General features: G+C 39.3%; 2 protein-coding genes and 1 non-coding gene across 4 annotated transcripts in view; 2 read left to right on the top strand and 1 right to left on the bottom strand.

Moving 5' to 3' along the window:
- Positions 1-349: 349 nt before the first annotated feature.
- On the top strand, positions 350-2,602 carry LOC148889651 (gonadotropin subunit beta-2-like). 2 transcript variants are annotated; one of them, XM_089012105.1, is made up of 4 exons: positions 350-1,005; positions 1,316-1,388; positions 1,790-1,908; positions 1,985-2,602. In XM_089012105.1, the coding sequence occupies exons 1-4, from the start codon at positions 823-825 to the stop codon at positions 2,216-2,218; spliced, it is 609 nt and encodes a 202-aa protein (XP_088868231.1). In that variant the 5' UTR covers positions 350-822; the 3' UTR covers positions 2,219-2,602. The 2 variants fall into 2 exon arrangements, with proteins under 2 accessions (XP_088868231.1, XP_088868233.1); XM_089012107.1 differs by having other exon boundaries at positions 350-1,388.
- Positions 2,603-3,280: 678 nt separating this feature from the next.
- trnai-uau (transfer RNA isoleucine (anticodon UAU)) lies at positions 3,281-3,374 on the top strand. The gene is made up of 2 exons: positions 3,281-3,318; positions 3,339-3,374. It is a non-coding gene; the product is annotated as a tRNA-Ile (tRNA).
- Positions 3,375-7,506: 4,132 nt separating this feature from the next.
- thada (THADA armadillo repeat containing) overlaps positions 7,507-21,029 on the bottom strand; it is a 258,466-nt gene continuing 244,943 nt past the window's right edge. The window contains exons 41-43 of the transcript XR_016116889.1: positions 11,078-11,171; positions 10,800-10,984; positions 7,507-8,205 (exon numbers count right to left, since the gene is read on the bottom strand). The gene's annotated coding sequence lies outside the window, so the exon portion shown is untranslated. The remainder of the gene's footprint in view (positions 8,206-10,799; positions 10,985-11,077; positions 11,172-21,029) is intronic.

Consider the following 21,029-nt stretch of genomic DNA (forward strand, 5'->3'; position numbering starts at 1 on the left):
AATCAGGCCAGTCGTAGACCTCATACATCATACTCAGGCAGGACAATAGATGTAATCAGTCAGGACAATAGAGTAATCAGTGGAGCCGCAGGGAGTAGTCCTCTGCTCCCACCCAACCTGAGAGCAGGCACCAATCATAGCAGAGTCCGGCATCGCCACGTCTGGACAGTAGGGATATATATATAGGGCCGCAACTACCAGCAAGACTTTAGTTCGCTGAAGAAGTATCTTGGATAAGAGGCGAAACGTCCGACACCTTCAAAGTACAGATGACGGCTGAAGAAACCTTTTCATCGATGAACCACTCCTGTACGACTGAGAGCTTACACAGACGCAATGCTTACTTGTTTACTTTTTTTATTGAACATATTGAACAAACAAACGGTGAACAGAAATTTGGCAGGAAGTAAAAACAAAACTTGAGAAATAAAGAAAGCAATTTGTCATAATTTAGGACAATTTACATTTTCAAACAAAGTAAGAAGTAAAAAAAAATAACATTAGACACGCAACTGTGAAATGGAAAGGCGGAAGGAGATATCAAATGATGCTCAATGGAATTAAGTGATTATACACATAGTCCATCTATCCCATTTCTGTAATCCACATTAAATCCCTAAGAAGCAAAACCTTCTGATAATCAATGAAAGCAGATCTTTGTTGCCACCTGAGTACAGGTTGTCAGGTAAATAAATCCCACTCACGCATCGATTGATAGATGTTACTGTTCTTATGACAATGAAAACCTTTCTGAGGGGCAAATTTTTAAAGTTGAAAGGGGGACATGCAACAATGTAACTCAATTGACTGTATGTTCTGTATATGACAAACACTCTTATCTCAACCAATCTTATTTGCAGCAATCTTCTATCTATCAGACACACACACGAACATACACCATGGTCAAGAGGGCATCAAGCCAAGGCAAAGACAGGTGCTACAACCCCCCTAGAACTTATAAAAACAAACAGAAAGAGCATCACCAAACACACAGGACACACACAGGTAAGCGAGGCTTTTGGCATTCTTTCTAGATCCTTACATTTCAATCACGTCTTTGTCATCATAATGCTATGAAAATATATTTTCTTTCTTATAGCATTCACACAGCGGTACTTTTCAAATGAATGTCATAATAATTATCTTTTGACATCTTAAGTGTGATTATTTACTATTAGTTGCCGTCAATAGTTCCCTGAGTAAGCCCAGCCCGTCAACCAAAATCTCTTGGTTGGTCTTCACATGTGAAAAATGCATGAGAAACTACAATAAAATGGACGTATTATTGTCTTGAAAATACTATTTTGTTGTGTAGGTCGGTGAAGTCATGGCCCTTCAGATGCTGACCTTGTTTTTGGCCGCCTATGGTTGGTGGATGCACTATGCAGGTGTCTTGTTTTGTGTTGTGGATTTATGTATTGTATTGTAATGCATTGTATTGTGCGTAGCTCAATTGTTGACCTCAATTATTGCTCAATTTGTGGTAAATAACCATAAGTTACATTAACCATTATTCACTGAAAAAAAGACATTTTTAAAAATTTTAGATATTGTCTAATGAAAGTAGTATCCTAAAAGAAATCTGCATCCAAATGCTTTTATAATGTGCAACCACCAAACCAATTAAACAGAATTATATTTATCGGCCATGTATGTAAAACACATTAGGAATTTGCCTTTGGTAGCATGAGCTAGTAAGTAAATTCACCCAAATCTTATTGCAGAATTGTTGCGTTTTTGTGGACAGTAATTATTTTGAATGTACAGTATGTAATGTAATCATGTTCAGCATCCAATAAGGTGCCAGGATGTCACCTGACCACCCAAAACGTGAGCCTGGAGAAAGAAGGATGCTTTTCTTGCCAACTTGTAGAAACAACCATCTGTTCTGGATACTGCGCCACAGAGGTAACGATCCTTCCACGTTTCACTCTAAATACAACTGCATGATGTAACAAGGTTGCATTGGTTCTCTTCCATGCAGTACCCTAACTACCATGGCCTCCCCAGCGAAGAGCCTCTAGTCTGTATGTATGATGATATGCGCCAGCAAGAGTTTGAGCTGTCTGACTGCCTTCCAGGTGTGGATCCCATAGTCAAGTACCCCGTGGCGTTAAGTTGCAATTGTGCTGCCTGTTCTATCCTCACATCCAATTGTAACGAGGAGCCCAAGAAACCCACCAAAACAGACTTCTGTTCTCAACTCCATGCCCAGTAATTTTTTAACCTTGTGTCACCTTCATGTCGAACATTGTAGAATCAATCAGAATAAAGAGAGCAGCCTCAGCAGAAACAATACAGACATGTGTCCTTGCATGTTTACTGTACATCGAATTATTTACCATTCAACATATCAGAATAACGTGGAGCATTGGTAATGAGGTAATAGTCTGAAGCGTTTTGAGTAGCAGAGATAGAAAAGGACTCTTAAATGTTAAGTCTCACGAGTTGGTCGGGAGACTCCCGATTTTAACCACAATACTCAATTTATAAAGCAACCAGTGACACAATACAGACAGTTCATTTGTAAATTGAAACAAAAGAAAATGTAAAACACAACTAACATTTTTTATACTAATTGAGTGGATAAACAATGAAAGCATTTTTGTGTCTTACTTAGTTCTAATTTGCACTTTCGTAACGCTCACATTATTTTAACATGCACCACAGTCGCAAGTATGAAAATAGAACTATTTTTGATTTCTGAATCTTAACATGTATGAACACTGTTCAAATGAAGCCAATTTATCAATGACATGTCATTTAAAATATTAACAATACATTTTAGAAGTATAATAACTTCAATTTTTTTGTTTCGTGATCATTGGTGCTATGCTTTCCGAATTCATTTTACCTCTCAACATCCTAATGGAGAAGTTTCCTCACCTTGCATTCGCAAAATAAATGTAAACCATTCAGTCCCACCTTTTAGACATTTGTATGATGGATGGTAAAATGTTACTTTAGTGATATAAAATAAGGAAATTATGACAGGGCTTGCTGGAGGATGAATATAAATAACGAATGCGCCTTCTCGTGAAACCGGAAGTTAATTTTTATTTTACCGCCAAGCTCCGATTGTTCTTCCGGTTGAACGCGAAAACGTTGACGAGCGAGTAAAGTCTCTCGACCTGTGTTTTGAAAAACTATTAGTGGGCACGTTGCCTACCCGATCGTCTTCCAGACACTGTCAGATTTAACACAAGAATACAAAAAACACGAAACACAATACGGTTTATCTTGCGAGGTTATAAACATTTCTGCTAGCGGACTTAGCCAAGCTCCAGTGGCGCAATCGGTTAGCGCGCGGTACTTATATGACAGTACATTGTAGAGCAATGCCGAGGTTGTGAGTTCGAGCCTCACCTGGAGCAGAATTTTGTAAAGTCCGTATTTGTTTCCTTTTTCTTTTTTGTTTTCAATCAACGTATGTTATGACAGTTGTGGTTTTCTGTGCGAATTAATGCAACATTGTGATTTTTTTTTCTGACAGGCCTTGAAGTCACGGAGAATCCAGAACAGCAGTATTTTGGTTTTGCTGCCAGTAGGGAGCAGCATTTGTCTATTTATGCACGTGTAAGCGTTTGTGGATGTGACTGGGAAAGTTTTATGCGTTGACTCATAATTGTGTTTCGACAGGAGGGGATGCTGCTGTCCACAGTTTGCCTTACTCGTATGGAGCGAACTGAACTAACTGCATCGATATGATTGGCGGTGTGTACTTTTTGAATAAAAACAGTTAGCCCCGGAAGTGTATCTGAAAACACCTCTTATTTTCATGTTCATATACTCACAAACTGTTATGCAGAGGGACTTTCAATGGAAACAAATGTGTTTCTGACTCGTTGGAGAGGAAGGCCTTTATGAGAAGTAGGTACAGGCTGCCCTGGCCATTGGTGTTAATTAAAAAATAGCCTTAGAAATGGTTTATGGGCCCCTAATTTAGAGTTTTCTGTTAACCTAGCATGCACGTTTTTGCATCAGTGGGAGCAAACAAACACCCATGGACATTACAGTCAATATATAGTACAGTATATCTGATTAACTAATCATTTTAATGTGTGTCCCATTCTCAAGTCTTATTAGGCAAGCGGTTGGCTATTTAATGAAGCTTATATAAAACAAAACAATTCCAAATTTGGTCATGAGATCATGTAACCGCACTGTGCACGAAGTATTGGTTATGAGTTGAACACATTGTAATTGTAATGATGTGAATGTATAAGTGCCTGTGACTCATACTTTTCTCATGAGAAGTAAGTTGGGAGTGGAGTGTTGAAATTTAAAAAAAAGAGATGTTCAATAACTTGGCCCAATCTGGCCAACCACACAATGATTGTGTTTAAATACTTACGGCATGTCTTTTTTGGATTAGTTTTCTTGTTCCAAACATGCAAATTTGAAACAAACAATGACAAGTTGAGCAACAATTGCAATTGTAATACACTTGGTGCATTATGCTATATTTAAGTACATTTTAGGACTTACATCCAAATCTTCCTCTAACATGCCACAAACCGCAGAGCATGCGTCCTAAACTTTATTAAACATCTGTCTGCGATTACATATGAATTTGCACAGTGTAGCAATATGACAGCTCCAAAATCCCAGCTGTAAAGGTATAATCATCATCATTATTATTGTTTTGTCATCCCTCGATGTCCCTCCGCCCTCCCTTCCATTGCACTCTCAAGCCAAAAGAAACTTGGGTGTTGCAGCATTTATCAAGTAGCCAAAAGGAAATGATGACATTCTGCTCGGCTAAACACCAACAATTTACGGATGTGTTGGTACATGTGTCTTTTTGTTGTTGTTGCCACTTTAGTTTTGACAGAAATATGTTGACAACAAAAATGGCATATTTACATACAACTGTTTTGACATTAAAAGTGAGACTTTAATTTCCTTCACCCTGACTCAATGGCTGTTTCCCCCCTTTCGAACTCCCCATTACATCAGTTTTCTGTTTATTTAGGCATGGATATTTTTTTTTACATTGATGTTACATAATTATTTAATCATGGAACATTAAAGGACAACCGACGTCTCCGGACAAGTTGTGTCCATAATTTGTAAAATGGCTTCAAATGACTTCTACTGAGCGTATTTTAATAAGATTCCACTGCATATAGCTATATTTTACGTTTTAAGACTTGTGCTGAATATTCAGGAAGTCTTGTTTTTGAGTTGGTGACGAGTCCGTACGTGACGTCACTAAAGGAACGCCCCTGACTGAAAAAAAGACGCATTGTAGCGGTCCTTCCATCTCGTCAATGTATTTTGCTGTACTTGTTTGGTCTGGAGACCTCGTGTTGCACCCAAAAGCCGCCAGAAGAGGGCGTCCAAGCTCCATATAAGGAATTTATCAGCCTGTGGAAACGGAGGTGGCCACAGGAGGTCGCCATTTTGTGCCTCTTTTTCGGTGAGACATTTCCCCTCAATGTGCCTCATAATGGCACGGAATGAATTATTTAATCGATTGCAAACATGTATGCTTTCCTCTTCAGAACTATTTGAATCATATTCATAACTGGATGTGTAACAATAAAGCCTATTCTCCGAATCTGAAGCCACTGTTTTGATTCTCCAGCAATGCAAGACGATTTAGCGTGACGTCACGAACTGGGGGCGGGACTTTCTGAAAATGCCCAATTCGCAGCTCAATTTTTTTGCAGATTTTGGAGACTTTAAGTCATTTTTATTGGTGTTTTGCATTTGAATAAAAATATACTGCGTGTTTTGGGTATTTTAGATGCTATAAAACGTTTTACTGATGTCAGTTAAGAAACAAAAAAGTGACGTCGGTTGTCCTTTAATATCACATCAGTTCAAGTACACCATTACACTAGATTTTACTTTTCCCCTCGATTAATGCATTAAAATTGGCTAGTACGAATGAGGAATAACTATATTAATAAAAAAACATCCATGCTATCAATCGAAATAGTTTTGTTAACTGTGATGGCAGTTGTTGAACAGAACATCTTCTAATCACTTTTTTTTTTATTAATAAAGGGAAAAACGTGTCTTGTAACCCTCCACACCTGGGACCTTCCATAACGCTATGCTGCATGGGTATTGACAACAAGTAAGTTGGAAACTATGTTTTCATGAATGATTGATATTCATGGTTTTATTCGGTTTACCCTGCAAGTTTTAGTTGACCTAGCGTTGTTATCACAGCTGTTTTTCTTTTTTCAAATGAGGACTGAAAATAGCAGCAGTACCAGAAATATATATATACTGTATCAAAAAAAAAAATCACACAGGAGTCTCACAGCTAGGCAAACGGGAAAAATAATGATGTGGCAACCTTACTCCCTTCAATTTTACAGTACGAACCTGAAATGTGACCACTCTGACGAGTAATAACATGTCTAACTTCATCATTATGCCATCGTGAGCTGTTGTGAGGTGCTGTCAGGCAAAGGATGTGGGATCTGGAGATAATTGGTGGAGGTTGTGGAAAACCTGGTCTGATAAGGACCAAACATCCATCCCATGCTGAAAGGAATGGATTTCATATCTTGAAACTCAGCGAATCAGGCTGAAATTCTAGGATTTGCTTTTCCATGAACTCATGACGGGAAGTGACGGGAAGTTCTCAGAGACACGACGTCTACATGAAGTAGTAGTGAAAGCTACTGCACTGACTGCTAATACCAGGGTTGTCAAACCGATATTTTGTACAGGTAACAGTTTAGTTAACCATTGTTTCTTGATCAACATCTCTAAAAAAAGACAAAAAAATGCAGAAAACTCAAATTGAAAACCTCATAGTCGGTATTAAAGGACAACCGACACCATTTTTTTGGTTTCCTAACTGACATCAGAAAAATGTTTTATAGCATCTAAAATACCCAAAACATAGGCTGATATTTTTTGTCAAATGCAAAACACCAATAAAAATGAGTTAAAGTGTCCCAAAACTACTTCAAAATGACCTTGGAGATGCACTTTCAGAAGGTCCCGCCCCCTTGTTCGTGACATCACGCCAGTATGTTTTGCCTTGCTCTAGAATCAAAACAATGGCTTCAGATTCGGAGAAGATGCTTTCTTGTTACTCATCCAGTTATGAATATGATTCAAATAGTTCTGAAGAGGAAAGCATACATGTTTGCAATCGATTTAAGAATTTATTCAGTGTCATTTTGAGGCATCTGGAAAGAAATGTAGCACCCAAAAAAAGGCAGAAGATGGCGACAAAGCTCAGTGGAAATGGGCTGATTTGTCTCGTGGGGACTTTGAGTAATTTTTATTGCCGTTTTTCATTTGACTAAAAATATCATCCTGTGTGTTTTGGGTATTTTAGATGCTATAAAACGTTTTTCTGATGTCAGTTAGGAAACAAAAAAGTGGTGTCGGTTGTCCTTTAATTGTAAAGTGTTGTTCCGTTATATATACTGATTATCAATCCATAATACAATGGGGGTATTATTTAACGATTAGTCGTCTTATTATGTTTCAAGTTGTGAAAAATCGGGTAGGCAACTTTATGGTCGGGCAGGCAACTTTTCAGAGTTGTCTGCCCCGGTGTCCGCTAACTTTTTGTCATGAGTTTCAGACACTGATATTAGCGCAAAAAACATGAACATATAGCAATTAGGATACTAAATAATTCATTTTAGTAGTGTGCAATTGAATAGATCATATTTTATTAGATTAGATTAAATTAAATTAGATTGGATTATGTTTTCATACAGGTTGAAAATAATTTGAAAATAATTCCAAATTGGTTTTGAGTATGCTTTACATGCCAACTTTATTGGAACAGGAGTTTGTATGAAGTTTATGAGTCTTGATTGGCAGCTGAGGAGGCCTTCCATAATTTGAGGAAAGGTTTGACGGTTTATATTTTACTGTGGACAGCAGAGTACTTTGTTGTACAAACACTCCAACATGTGTGTTTGATTATTAGTGTGTGTGTTTAGTGGATCTATTGGCACCCAGCCTATCATTCCTCCATGGGCACATGAAGGAATGGAGTATGTGGGGGGGGGGCAGAGAGCTGCTGACATGGCTGCCCAGTTCAAAGAGATGATGCAGTAGATGGAGGCACGCACGGAGAACAGACTGGCCTTTATATTCACCCTTTCCCGAGCCTGGGAAAACTCTTGCCGTTTCCCTGTCGTCGCCTGCGGTTACAGACGGGAAGGCAAGCGCAGTTACAGGTGCTGCTCACTCTACGACGTCCCAAAATTTGATCTGTCGCGGAAATAAATAAATAAATACATACATACATAAACATTTTATGAATTTCAGTGAGCGTAATGCTATGATGAATGACACCAGATCGAGTGTTGCATGCTGGAAATTCACCGCAAGCTTTCATATTCATGTCCTTTAAATGTGAATTTCAATGAAGTGAAAGTGATTGAATTGCTGTTTTTCTGGTGAATACACAATACAGTGCAGAAGTCATACATCACCATTCAATTTGCAGTACAGTAAAGTCTCGTTATATCGATATTCAAGGGAGTCCGAAAAAATATCGATATAACCGGGACTATCGATATATCCGACCCTGTTTGCATGTAATTTTCTCCGTGCGTGTATAGAAATAGTATCGATATAACCGGGACTATCGATATATCCGAAATCGATATAACGAGACTTTACTGTATTTGCCTTGTGAAAAGGAATTTATGGTGCGGGTGTCTGCCAGTGTCAAGTATTGACAGAGAAAACGATTTAGTTGTAGTTTTTTTAAGTCTTGGATCATGAAGGATGAATAGGGTCAATGGGCTATCGTGATTTTGGACATGAAAGGCAAAAAAAATGCTACAGCGTCTCAGTATACTTGTATTTTGTGCTTAATATTGTCCAAATGACTTTAGCAGCCATGTTTGAAAACCGTCCTTAAAACAATAAAGTTCATTGCTGTTGTTGTGCCTTTGCTCACATCAGAGGCCCAGTTATCTGTTAACTAGTACACAAAGTATACCTCTATATCAAGATTTCCTGCAATGTTGCTTTTGTTATAGATTAAATCTAGGCTAGGGGATCTTAATCTGATATGATATGCATGCTGTGAAGAAAACGAACTGATGAAAATGCAACAGTTCCCCTTTGGGCAACTAAAACCGTCCCTAATGCTGACGGAGTTGTACATGAATCATTTTCACCAATGGTATACAGTGTGTAATGTTGTTAAAAATGACTCTTGCGTACTACACACACCTCATGTATATAGTGCTATTTTACAATAGTGTTCCAAAAAAAACTTTACGAGACTTCATTTCAATCCAAGTAACTTTGACCACATTTTCCAAAGAACTCCAGAGACGGTACTAAGCTTTAATGTCCACTGGCTGCATAATTGCCTCCCACTGATATTATTATTTTACTATTATGGAGTACCAAATTACAAATATTGAAGTCTACTTAGACATGTGACTGACCGTAGATGCTATACTTAGAACGTTATCCTCGTGGTTCTCCTTGGATCAAAACAAGACGGTGAACCTCCCCAAGTTCAACATAAAGTGCCCCTTCAAAGCTGTTTTTCCTCTCAATATTAAAACAAATGTTTTTATGACACCTTTCAGTAGGTTGATTATGATAACACTTGTAAGTGTAAATTGGCAAGGTGTCACTCAGCAGGCTCTTGCGGTTTTGTAGGTTATGAATGTGACTATTGAGCGCCGTGTTGGAGGAAGGCTTGGTAAGCAAAGCCTAGGAATCAGTATTTAGACTGGTACAGTAAGTTGTCTGGTTCTACAATTGGACAAGACACACTCAAGACTCAAGACTAAGAACTCCCCTGTTTGTGTTCCTGCACTAAATGCCTTCGTTAGAGATGAATTGTAGTATTAAAGGACAACCGACGCTTTCGGACAAGTTGTGTCCATAATTTGTAAAATCACTTCAAATGACTTCTACTGAGCGTAGGTTACATACATTCCACGGCATATAGCTATATTTTCCGTTTTAAGACTCGCGCTGAACATTCAGGAAGTCTTGTTTTCGAGTTGATGACAATGCCCTATGTGACGTCACGGAGGGAACGCCCCTGACCAAGAAAGTGACACACAATGCAAATTAGAAGGAAAAAATATCAATAACGCGATGGTGAATTGTTGTGTGTTGCACCAAGACTACTAGTTGACACAAATTCCCAGCAGACAAATCATCTCATTTCCAACGAAGCTTGGGCGCCATCTTGTGCATTTTCTGGGATGCTACATTGGAGTCCCGGCGGCTCGAATTGATACGGAAGGACTTCTTTAATCGATTGCAAACATTTATGCTTTCCTCTTCAGAACTATTTGAATCATATTCATAACTGGATGAGTAACAAGAAATCATCTTCTCCGAATCTGAAGCCATTGTTTTGATTCTCGAGCGAGGGAAGATGTCATGGCGTGACGTCACGAACAAGAGGGCGGGACCTTCTGAAACTCGGAATCTCCAAGGTCATTTTGAAGTAGTTTTGGGACACTTTAACTCATTTTTATAGGTGTTTTGCATTTGACTCAAAATATCAGCCTGCGTGTTTTGGATATTTTAGATGCTATAAAACATTTTTCTGATGTCAGTAGGAAACAAAAAAATGGTGTCGGCTGTCCTTTAAAGGGATGTCACTTGTTGCATGCCTACTCCTCCTTCCCTCACATTCCATTGTCCCAAACATACACGATCACCTCACAGCCTTATGTGACCCCCTCGGCTCTACCCTGCCCCTACTTTAACACACCACTCACCCCTTTTTGGCATTGCGTCCCGCCTTCCCTCACCCTCCCTTACATTTGGACATCAGAGCAACGCAACCCCAATCCCTCTTTACCAGGCAGACAGACCTGCTAAATCAACATACAGCTTAGTGTATTGTCCCAAAGCTTGATCTGGAGTGTGTGTGTTGGTTTGGCCTGGCTGGTAGGTCAGAACCAGGTTTGGACAGTATTGGATCCCCACTAACCCCACAAAAGCAGAGTCCAGGACCTCCGGCACTTTGAGTACATTCATCTCCACCTGCATACACACACTTGCAGAGTATTTAGTATTAGTTCGGACTAGGAAAATCCTTTGTCTACACTGGTAAGACAATCTAGCACACTAGTTAATGTCTGTGTCTTACCAGTATACTCATATTTGCTGCGCCGTTGTGTACTTTTTCGAAGTCCATCTCCAGGCGGGACGCCTGACAAGCATATCCGCTATCAGCGGACTCCCTGCCGAGAGACCATGTAGTAGTGTTGTCAAATGGTGGCAGCCATACTCTGATCCCAATAAAAAGTCAACACCCATGTCTGTCTGTCTGTCTGTCTATATAGTCATTCATTGAAGGTGCGCCTTCTAGTGGAAAAAGGTTGAAATACACCAGGGGTGTCAAAGTCATTTTTTGCCGCGGGCCACATTGTAGTTATGGTTTCCTCTCGAGGGCCGTTATGAATTTGGGGAACCCATTAGAATGTTTAAATCCCTTCAAATATTACATATAGAGCACACAGCAAATTAATGAATAACTTGTTTTCAAATCTGAAGTCAAGAATAATGACTTTTATTGTGGTTGACATCCAAAAATATGAAATTTTGGCTCAGACTTTAGCAATCATCATGGAATTTAACAAGTTTGATTTGCTTTCGCGGGCCGAAAAAAAATGATGGGGCGGGCCGGATTTGGCCCGCGGGCCTTGACTTTGACCCTGTGAAATACACCATTCATTGGGGGTGCACCTTATACTATTGTGCGGCTTATACACCAGAAAATACAGTATAGATAAAAATACACTTAGACAGCTACTCTCTGCTAAGCATAACTAACTCAAATGAGGATTCATATCAGATGTCAAAATCTCACATTGCCCACATACTCTAAAACTGTAAAAAGTAGGCAGTTTTCATCACTCAAACCGGGCTTCCAACAAACTGTTTTTAACCCCATCTTTAGTGTCACAGCTTCTCTTGATATCCCACAAAAGTTCCGACTTCAGCCTCTCTGCCAGCATTCGTAATTCCCGAAGCACTCTGAAACGTCTGTACATTCAACACAAGCTTTGATGAAGCTCTCTGTCTTCTTGACCTTCACCTTCTCAAAACTCCTTTGTGACCATTTCAGAGGGAATACTTAAGCTATCCAGTGTGTGAGTGTAATGCTCAGCGCCCATGTGAATTGACTTTAAATGGGGGGGGGGGGGGGGGGGAGAAGTCAGAACATGGCAAAAGGTTTTGATTTATTGGGGTAGAACTACATTTGATATTCCTTTCCGCAGCTGTGGCCAGCTAAAACAACAGCCTGTAAATAGACCCGTCCTGACAATGGTGCAGTGTAGCCTTCTAGTGTGTGTGTGTGTGTGTGAGAGAGAGAGAGATTAGAGCAAGCAGAAAGAGAGAGAGAGATAGAGAGAGGGGGGAGACAGAGAGGGAAAAAGAAAGAGAGGTAAAGAGAGAGAGATTGGGGGAGAGGGAGAGAGACAGAGAGAAAGGAGAGAGGGAAAGAGAGAGAGGGGGAAAGAGAGATATGTCGAGAGAGAGGGGGACAAAGAGAGAGAGAGAGAGAGAGAGAGAGAGAGGGAATGAGAGAGCGAGGGAAAGAGATGGGGAGAGAGAGAGAGGGACAGAAAAAGAAAAGAGAGAGAGAAAATAGAGATAGAGATGGAGAGTGAGAGATAGACGGAAAGAGATAGATAGAAAGAGAAAATAGATAGATAGATAGATAGATAGATAGATAGATAGATAGATAGATAGATAGATAGATAGATAGATAGATAGATAGATAGATAGATAGATAGATAGATAGATAGTCAAAGTCATTTTTTGCCGCGGGCCACATTGTAGTTATGGTTTCCTCTCGAGGGCCGTTATGAATTTGGGGAACCCATTAGAATGTTTAAATCCCTTCAAATATTACATATAGAGCACACAGCAAATTAATGAATAACTCGTTTTCAAATCTGAAGTCAAGAATAATGACTTTTATTGTGGTTGACATCCAAAAATATGACATTTTGGCTTAGATTTTAGCAATCATCGTGGAATTTAACAAGTTTGATTTGCTTTCGCGGGCCGAAAAAAAATGATGTGGCGGGCCGGATTTGGCCCGCGGGCCTTGACTTTGACACCTGTTGTATAGAGAGAGAGAGGGAGAAAGAGAGAGGGGAAAGAGAGAGAGACATAGATAGAGAGAGGGGGAAAAGAGAGAGGGGGAAGAGAAGGGGAAATAGACTTGAAAGAGGGAAAGAGAGAGGGAGAATGAGAGAGAGAGAGAGAGAGAGAGAGAGAGAGAGAGAGAGAGAGAGAGAGAGAAAAGCCTGTGTGCGTCACTCCTATTTTAAGAATATTTTGGGTCTCTTTCAGTCAAATTCAGCACAGATGTTTTTCATTCTCCAAACACATCTAATAAGTAATTATTGAAAACACCTTTCACTTGCCCATGGTTGTGCGCTGCTCACATTTGGTGTAATCGAAGCTGCGGTTTCACATACAAGCAAAAGGGATCCAAGACTTTATTGAAAGCCAGCTTAACTCCCCCTACAGTCAGAGTTTCCTGATACAAGATGAGAGAAAAAGGAGCTTAAAGAAATATTCCCCCATCCCGCCTTTGGTGAGAAGATGCAGCGAGAAAATGGAAGTCTGGAGTTGGAGAGCTGAAGCGGGAAAAAGATCAGCAGATTTCATAGCTAGCCAGGTGGAACTAGATGAAAAGATTGCTGGGTAGAGATATACTGTAAGAATGATGAGGTTGCTCGTTCTTGGGGGTGTATGCATAACTGGTAGTGAAATATTCACGAGTTACATAAATAAGTAACAGTAATAGTAGTAGTATGCAGTAAGTGGTTGTGTAGCGGCTGAATTGTACATGCAGATGACAGTTTCAGTTCTCCGTAAGTGACGGTAATGAAAGCATGGAAAGTTCTCTATCTATACCAGTGCCCTATGATTGACTGGCGACTACTCTAGGGCAGCTGTGGGCCGTCAGGGCCTGCACGGCCTTCTATGCTGGCCTAAAAATATCTGAATCGCAGTATAATGTGAATTAGATTTTGTCCACAAATTTTTATGACGAAAAATCCTAATTGTCTTTCAGCTTTGTGTCATTGGTTTTCTACTGTTGTGCTGCTTCCAGGTGTGTGTTTTCATATTTAAGGATTTAACCAATCACATTTCAGCTATCATTTGTTACAAGGGGTCAGAAATCTACCTGGACGCCTTCACAATCAGTTCTGCAGGCCCTGGAGCATAAAATGAAACTGTTAAACCAATCAGAGTTCGAGTTGGCAACCCAAGGCCTGCTTGCAGCCACTGGAAACGTCAGAGTTTTCGTCAACTATGATTGGCTAATCATTAGCCAATCATAGTATCACTAGCCGTTAGTGATAAGAGCATACTGGCCAGAGCTAGCACACTTTATCTGTAGCGAGCTGCATAAGCAAATATATTGTTGTGTTGATTTAATGGCGGTTTTGTCAATGACTGAAGGAGGAGAAGATATACTGTTAAAGCTATTTTCAAGACGGACTTTTAAAGAATAGACGGACATCATTAAAAAAGGTCAGACTGCTCAGAAGCTAGCAAAAATAGCAAATAATCTTGAAATTTCATGAGATTATCATGAATCCACACGTTCATAGTAAAAATTCGAACAGTTTAACGACAGTATTTCTTTACTTTCTTGGCCAATGGCACCCTCTTGTGGACGTGTAGTAAATCACATCACACTCACAGCTATGGAGTGATTTAGACATAGCACTACTGAAGGCCTAGGAGTGGCGTGCACGGTCCGCCCCTTCTCTAGGGTGTATGTTGCTAAAAAAACAGAAAATTGACAACAGACAATACAGGTAATTTTCTGAATGTAAAGTGAGATAGTGTCGTATGTAAAGTGACAAAGTGTAGAAAAAACAAACAAACAAAAAAAAAAAAGTTGAAGTGAGGTCTTGCAGAATCAAACCAAAAGAAATAGAGTTCAAGATGACAGTACAGCATGTAGCGTGTACTCAGAGTTCGGTGAGAGTGGCAGTGGGAAGGGACAGGGGGGGCAGGGCCGGGAAGGAGTTGACTGCCTGGTGGCAGAAACTGTCCTTGAGCCTGCTGGTCTTGGCTCAGAGCCGAAGTCTTAAATGTCTGTCAGGGAAATGTATTACAGTAAAGTCTCGTTATATCGATATCGGATATATCGATAGTCCCGGTTATATCGATACTATTTCTATGCACGCACTGAGAAAATTACATGCAAACAGGGTCAGATATATCGATAGTCCCGGTTATATCGATATTTTTTCGGACTCCCTTGAATATCGATATAACGAGACTTTACTGTATTTCCAAATGACGTTTTCCGATTTGGCAATAAGAACTTTGAAATGGGGATAGACTACAATGCAAATGACGGGGGGGGCATGGGAGTCTGATTCTACATTTCGACACACCAATCGGCCCTGGGGGATAGCTTTCAAAAGTGCATTGAAATGAATCATCTTATTGCCTAAATAAAACATGCACATCATCATATGATTATACCAAATACATAGAACAGATTAGTCCATACATGAAATCAGTGGGATGAATTCTACTTGTCTGTCTTTGCGCTGTACTTTTGGTTTTCCCCAGTACGACTCTTTTTACAAGTCACGGCAGAGCTATGTTTGCCCAAGCTTACATTTCGACAAATTGCTGTTCTGTGGGGGTGTCTGGGTTCCTGTTCTCGATGTGGGTGTTTGTGTGCTGTGGGTGAGTGTCGTTCTTTTTTTTTTTTTTTTTTTTCAAGATGGGGAGTGAAGAGGAAAGAAAGAATGAGATGGGATAGGGGGATAAAGGGGGGGGGGGGGGGTTGACAAGCTGGATCTGATTATGGGTTGGAATGACTGGGAGGCTTTGCGGTGCGGTGCTTTCTCAATAGCACATTCCTGTGAGCAAGCTGGGACGTGATCCAAAGAGCTAGACGAACCCCTGCCAGAAGGGATTGAGGAAAACGAAACGGTCAGAACTTAACATTTCAGAGGGCCTAGTTAGATGGAACCTTGGGAGTCTGAATAATGATTAATGAGTGTCAACTCATGCTTCCAGGAGATATTTTATGTTATATGGGTCTAAATTTGGAACGGGAGGGGGGTTTTAGTGTGGATTGCAGATGGATGTCAACTGTCAACAGCGAGTGGAGCGACATCTGCAAAAGGGAAGCCAAATTAACAAATGCTTGCATATGCCAGTGTGGTATTATTATTATTCTTTTTTGTACGTGTTTGTGTATGCCCGTGGGAAATGTCTGATCAAATAAGCATTTCAACTGTCGTTTGTGTCATCAAAACTGCTTGTAGTTTTTGCTTTATAGATAAAAATACACCAAAAGCCCCTTGCCTTGCTCTAGAATCAAAACAATGGCTTCAGATTCGGAGAAGATGCTTTGTTCTTACTCATCCAGTTATGAATATGATTAAAATAGTCCTGAAGAGGAAAGCATAAATGTTTGCAATCGATTAAAGGAGTCCTTCCGTATCATTTTGAGGCGTCTGGACTCCAATGTAGTGCCCAGGGCATCACACTCAAAACACAAAGTATTTCAAGATAGAAAAAAAAAACACATACAGACAAACACAAACATGCTTACACAATACCCCGAAGATCAGTTCAGGTATTGGTTGACACAAAAGTGACATACAGACACGAGTCAGTGAAAACCAGACATCCCCATCAGGAAAACTGATAAGGAGGCCTTGCTTACTCATCTCAGTGCCAGGAAACGTGTGTATGTGTGTGTGTAGGGAGCTGGAGGAAGACGAAGATGGGTTTCCAGGTCTTTGCACAGGTCTTTGTTCTTTCAACTACTCCCGCCACCATCGCTGCTGACTGTAAACGCTTCAACTGGTTTTCAAAAATAAACTGACCCCACACCCCCCCCCACATCTATTTGCCAGGAAGTCAGTGTGAAAGCGCTTTTGATTTACTACAAGCAGGAAATAACATTGACTTGTCCATGCACTGTTTCGCCCTCCCCTCCACACTTAGTCTTTTGTTTAAAGGTTTGTTTACTATTCTCTGTATGGAAAATCCTTCAAGAATGTAGAGGAAGTGGGAGTTTCCTCCTGCGGCGCAAGTTTTAATCGGTTTGGATGGAGAGGGCAACAAGAGATGAAGGAGGATGGGTCAACTTTTTCAATATTTCCAAATGCTTCAGGTGGCCACTGTTTGTGCATGTGTGAGTGAAATTAAGGAAGCCAATCTTTCATTGGGTTGCTTAATTTATAATACCCTATTTTACGGTGTATAAGGCGCATCCAACAGCCTTCATTTTCTTCGAAAGATGACCCTGCGTCTTATATGTGAAGTAATATTCAGCCACAACAGGTCTCACAACTACTGTCAACAGCCACCGACTCCATTTCCCCCCTGTAGAAGAAGTAGTGCGTAACCCTAGCCTCTACTGTAGCACATTATAATGTGGTGTGCCTTATATTTGGAAAATGTATTTGGAGAATGTAATGTATTATTATTATTATTAATCCAAACAAGGGCGCGGAAAAATCCGACTGGACCCTCCGCACCCTTCCCACCACCTTTTTCCAGCTACTGCCCTCAGGCAGCCGCTACCAATCCATGCGCACCAAATCCAGCAGACATTTAAACAGCTTTTTTCCCCAAGCCATTAAATTTCGAAACAGTAACCCAAATCGAACTGTATAGTGCCTCCATTCTTCTCCATTTTTTTATGATACTAGTGCAGCATGTTCTACTGGAGACAAATTCTTTGTATGTTCTACATACTTGGCAATAAATCAGGCTCCACAAACAACCCGCACAAGCCATCTGTACACTTGATGCAAAACGCTATCAACCCAGCTAAACAGAACACAATTGATGAGGAACAAGGTAAAATTATCGCAGAGAAAGCACCTACAAGGGATCATTCCTCAAGATGGTGAAAGAAGAAGGCTATTTTCCTCATCAAGTGTTTAATGCTGAGGAAACCGGCGACTCTATTCCATCAAGCCATCAACGACCATCACAAAGGTAAATAAAATGACTTTATTACACAGTACAGTTTATTTAATTATAATACCATAGCACATTTATTATACATAAAATAAGGTACATTTTGTGTCGTTTTAAGGCTTAGAAAATTAGAAAGTAGAAAATTATGTATTATGGGGACCTGGGAACGGATTATTCTCATTTTAATGGTTTCCTATGGGAAATTAATTTTTGGGATACACACTTTTCGCCTTACACACTCTGTCTGGGAACCAATTAATTTCGTAAGCCAAGGTATCACTGTACCTTGGTGCACCTTATACACCACAAAATACGGTATGTATATATGGTATTCAAAGTAAAAAAACAAATGAAACAACATTAAGAATCACTGATGTAATTAATGAAAAAAGATGTCCAAGTCTAATAAAAGTGTCTGATTGACAATGTCTGTCTCTCTTTGCAGGTGATGATGTGATCTCTGGCGTGTTTATGTGTGAATGGTCGTGAGGAATTCAAACTCCTCCCATCCACCAATCTGTTCATCTCTCAGCACTCTTGTAGCAGGAGATGAAAGTCTCCAGTGGGTGATCACAGGACTGGTTTTTCAGTTTTTTTTTACCAACAGGCCTATCATGCTGGTATGCAGTTTGTCTATCAACACTCGAGGGACTAAGATTGTTTTTGAATATTACTTAGATGGCAAGATTCCATTGCTGTGCAGAATTCACCAAGACTTGGAGATTGAGTATTTCATGGATTTTTTTTTTTGTATTCTCTCGAAAGTCAAAAAAATGACACCTTAGATCAACCTGTGTCATTATTGTAACATTTGAAGTCACTATAAACATAGATTTATCTTTATTGGTGTGCAAAATCAGTCACTTATGAAAAATATACATAACCAATTTGACTCAGAATTTTGGATGGGTGACATATGTACCAAATAATAGCGATGTGGCGAGGATTATGCACTTTGGTGTTTCACTTCATTGATTTTGTTCATTTGTATTTACAGTAAAGTCTCGTTATATCGATATTCTCGGGAGTCGGAAAAAATATCGATATAACCAGACTATCGATATATCCGATCCTGCGTTCATAGAAATAGTATCGTAATAAGCAGTATAACCGATATCGATATAACGAGACTTTACTGTATTTATGTATTCATATATTTATTTGTTTATTTCTATATTTATTCATTTGTTATTGTATTTATTTATTTCCTTATATATTTATTTATTTATGTATGTATTTAATCATTCGTTTATTTATTAGCTTATTTGTATATTTTTATTTGTTTATTTATTTGTGTAATTATTTTTTACGTACTTATGTATTTATTTATTTATCTAAGATTTATTTATATATGTATTTATTTGTGTATGTATTCATTCGTTAATTTATTTATTTACTTATTTAATATTATATATATTTATTTGTTTATTTATTTGTGTAATTCTTTTTTTTTTACGTTAACGTAACACATTTATGTATTTGGTAATTTATTTATTTGTTTGTCTATTTAACGTTTGATTGTTTATTTATATATTGATTTACTTATTCATTTATCCCTCAATTTAGTTATTTATTTACTTATATATTTATTTATTCGTTAATTTATTTATTATTGATGTATTTCTTTGTCGCTTTAGGTATTTATTTATTTGTGTGATTTGTTCATTTATCCGCATATTTATTTATTTATCTTTATTTTTTTTGTACTGTATTTCATTTTTTTATTATTTTATTTTTGATTTTTTTTTTTATATCGAGGCACATGGCTAATTATGAGTCCAACTCTGTATCAGCACCAAAATCTCATTCCAAGTTAATAAAAATGACACATTGCTTCACACACACACACACACACACACACACACACACACACACACACACACACACACACACACACACACACACACACACACACACACACACACACACACACACACACACACACACACACACACACACACACACACACACACACACACACACACACACACACACACACACACACACACACACACACACACACGCACACACACGAGTGGCTCATGAAGGATTTCAAGATAAGACCGTTTCTGTAATTACAAAGACTTAAACAAAGAAAAAAAGGGTGCTGATAACATACGATGCAAAAAGGTCAACATACTGTTCACTTTATCACACTGACTTTTGTCTTTGCTTTCTCAACTGTGACCTGTTGTGTGTGAACGCCAAGGCTGCCATTCAAGTTCTCTCTCCCACAATGTTTGTTCGCACCGTGTCACACAATGCAGTGCTTATTGTCAGGGGAAGTTTACTGTGAACTTGTATGCTTGCTTTTTTCGGTACCATATTTACAGTGGCATACAAGCCAGATTGCTGGGGTTGACAGGTAAGGAGGAAGCTAAAGAATGTTGGAGCATTTTCTAAAGCCAAAGGGAAAAAAGAACAGTGTGACTTTTTCCCATCACTTAAAGGACAACCGACACCACTTTTTTTGTGTCCTCAGTGACATCAGAAAAACGTTTTATAGCATCTAAAATACCCAAAACACGCAGACGGATATTTTAGTCAAATGCAAAACACCAGTAAAAATGACTTAAAGTGTCCCAAAACTACTTCAAAATGACCCCGGAAATGGCGAGTTTCAGAAGGTCCCGCCCCCTTGTTCGTGACGTCACGCCAGGACGTCTTGCCTTCTTGCTCAAGAACCAAAACAATGGCTTCGGATTCGGAGAAGATGCTTTCTTGTTACTCATCCAGTTATGAATATGATTCAAATAGTTCTTAAGAGGAAAGCATAAATGTTTGCAATTGATTAAAGAAGTCCTTCCGTATCATTTTGAGGCGTCTGGACTCCAATGTAACTCCCCGGAAAATGCACAAGATGGCGCCCAAGCTCCGTTGGAAATGGGCTGATTTGTCTGCTGGGAATTTGTGTCAACTAGTATCAAATAGTAGTCTTGGTGCAACACACAACGATTCACCATCGCATTGTTTTTTTCCTTCTAATTTCGCCATCAACACAGATCAACACAAAGTTTTCAGACCAAACAAATTACCCAAAATGCATTGTGTGTCGCTTTCTCTTTGTTTTAAGACTCGCGCTGAATATTCCGGAAGTCTTG

This window comes from Hippocampus bargibanti, linkage group LG13 (assembly GCF_051943395.1).
Source record: "Hippocampus bargibanti isolate YZ-2025 linkage group LG13, ASM5194339v1, whole genome shotgun sequence".
Lineage (NCBI taxonomy): Eukaryota > Metazoa > Chordata > Actinopteri > Syngnathiformes > Syngnathidae > Hippocampus > Hippocampus bargibanti.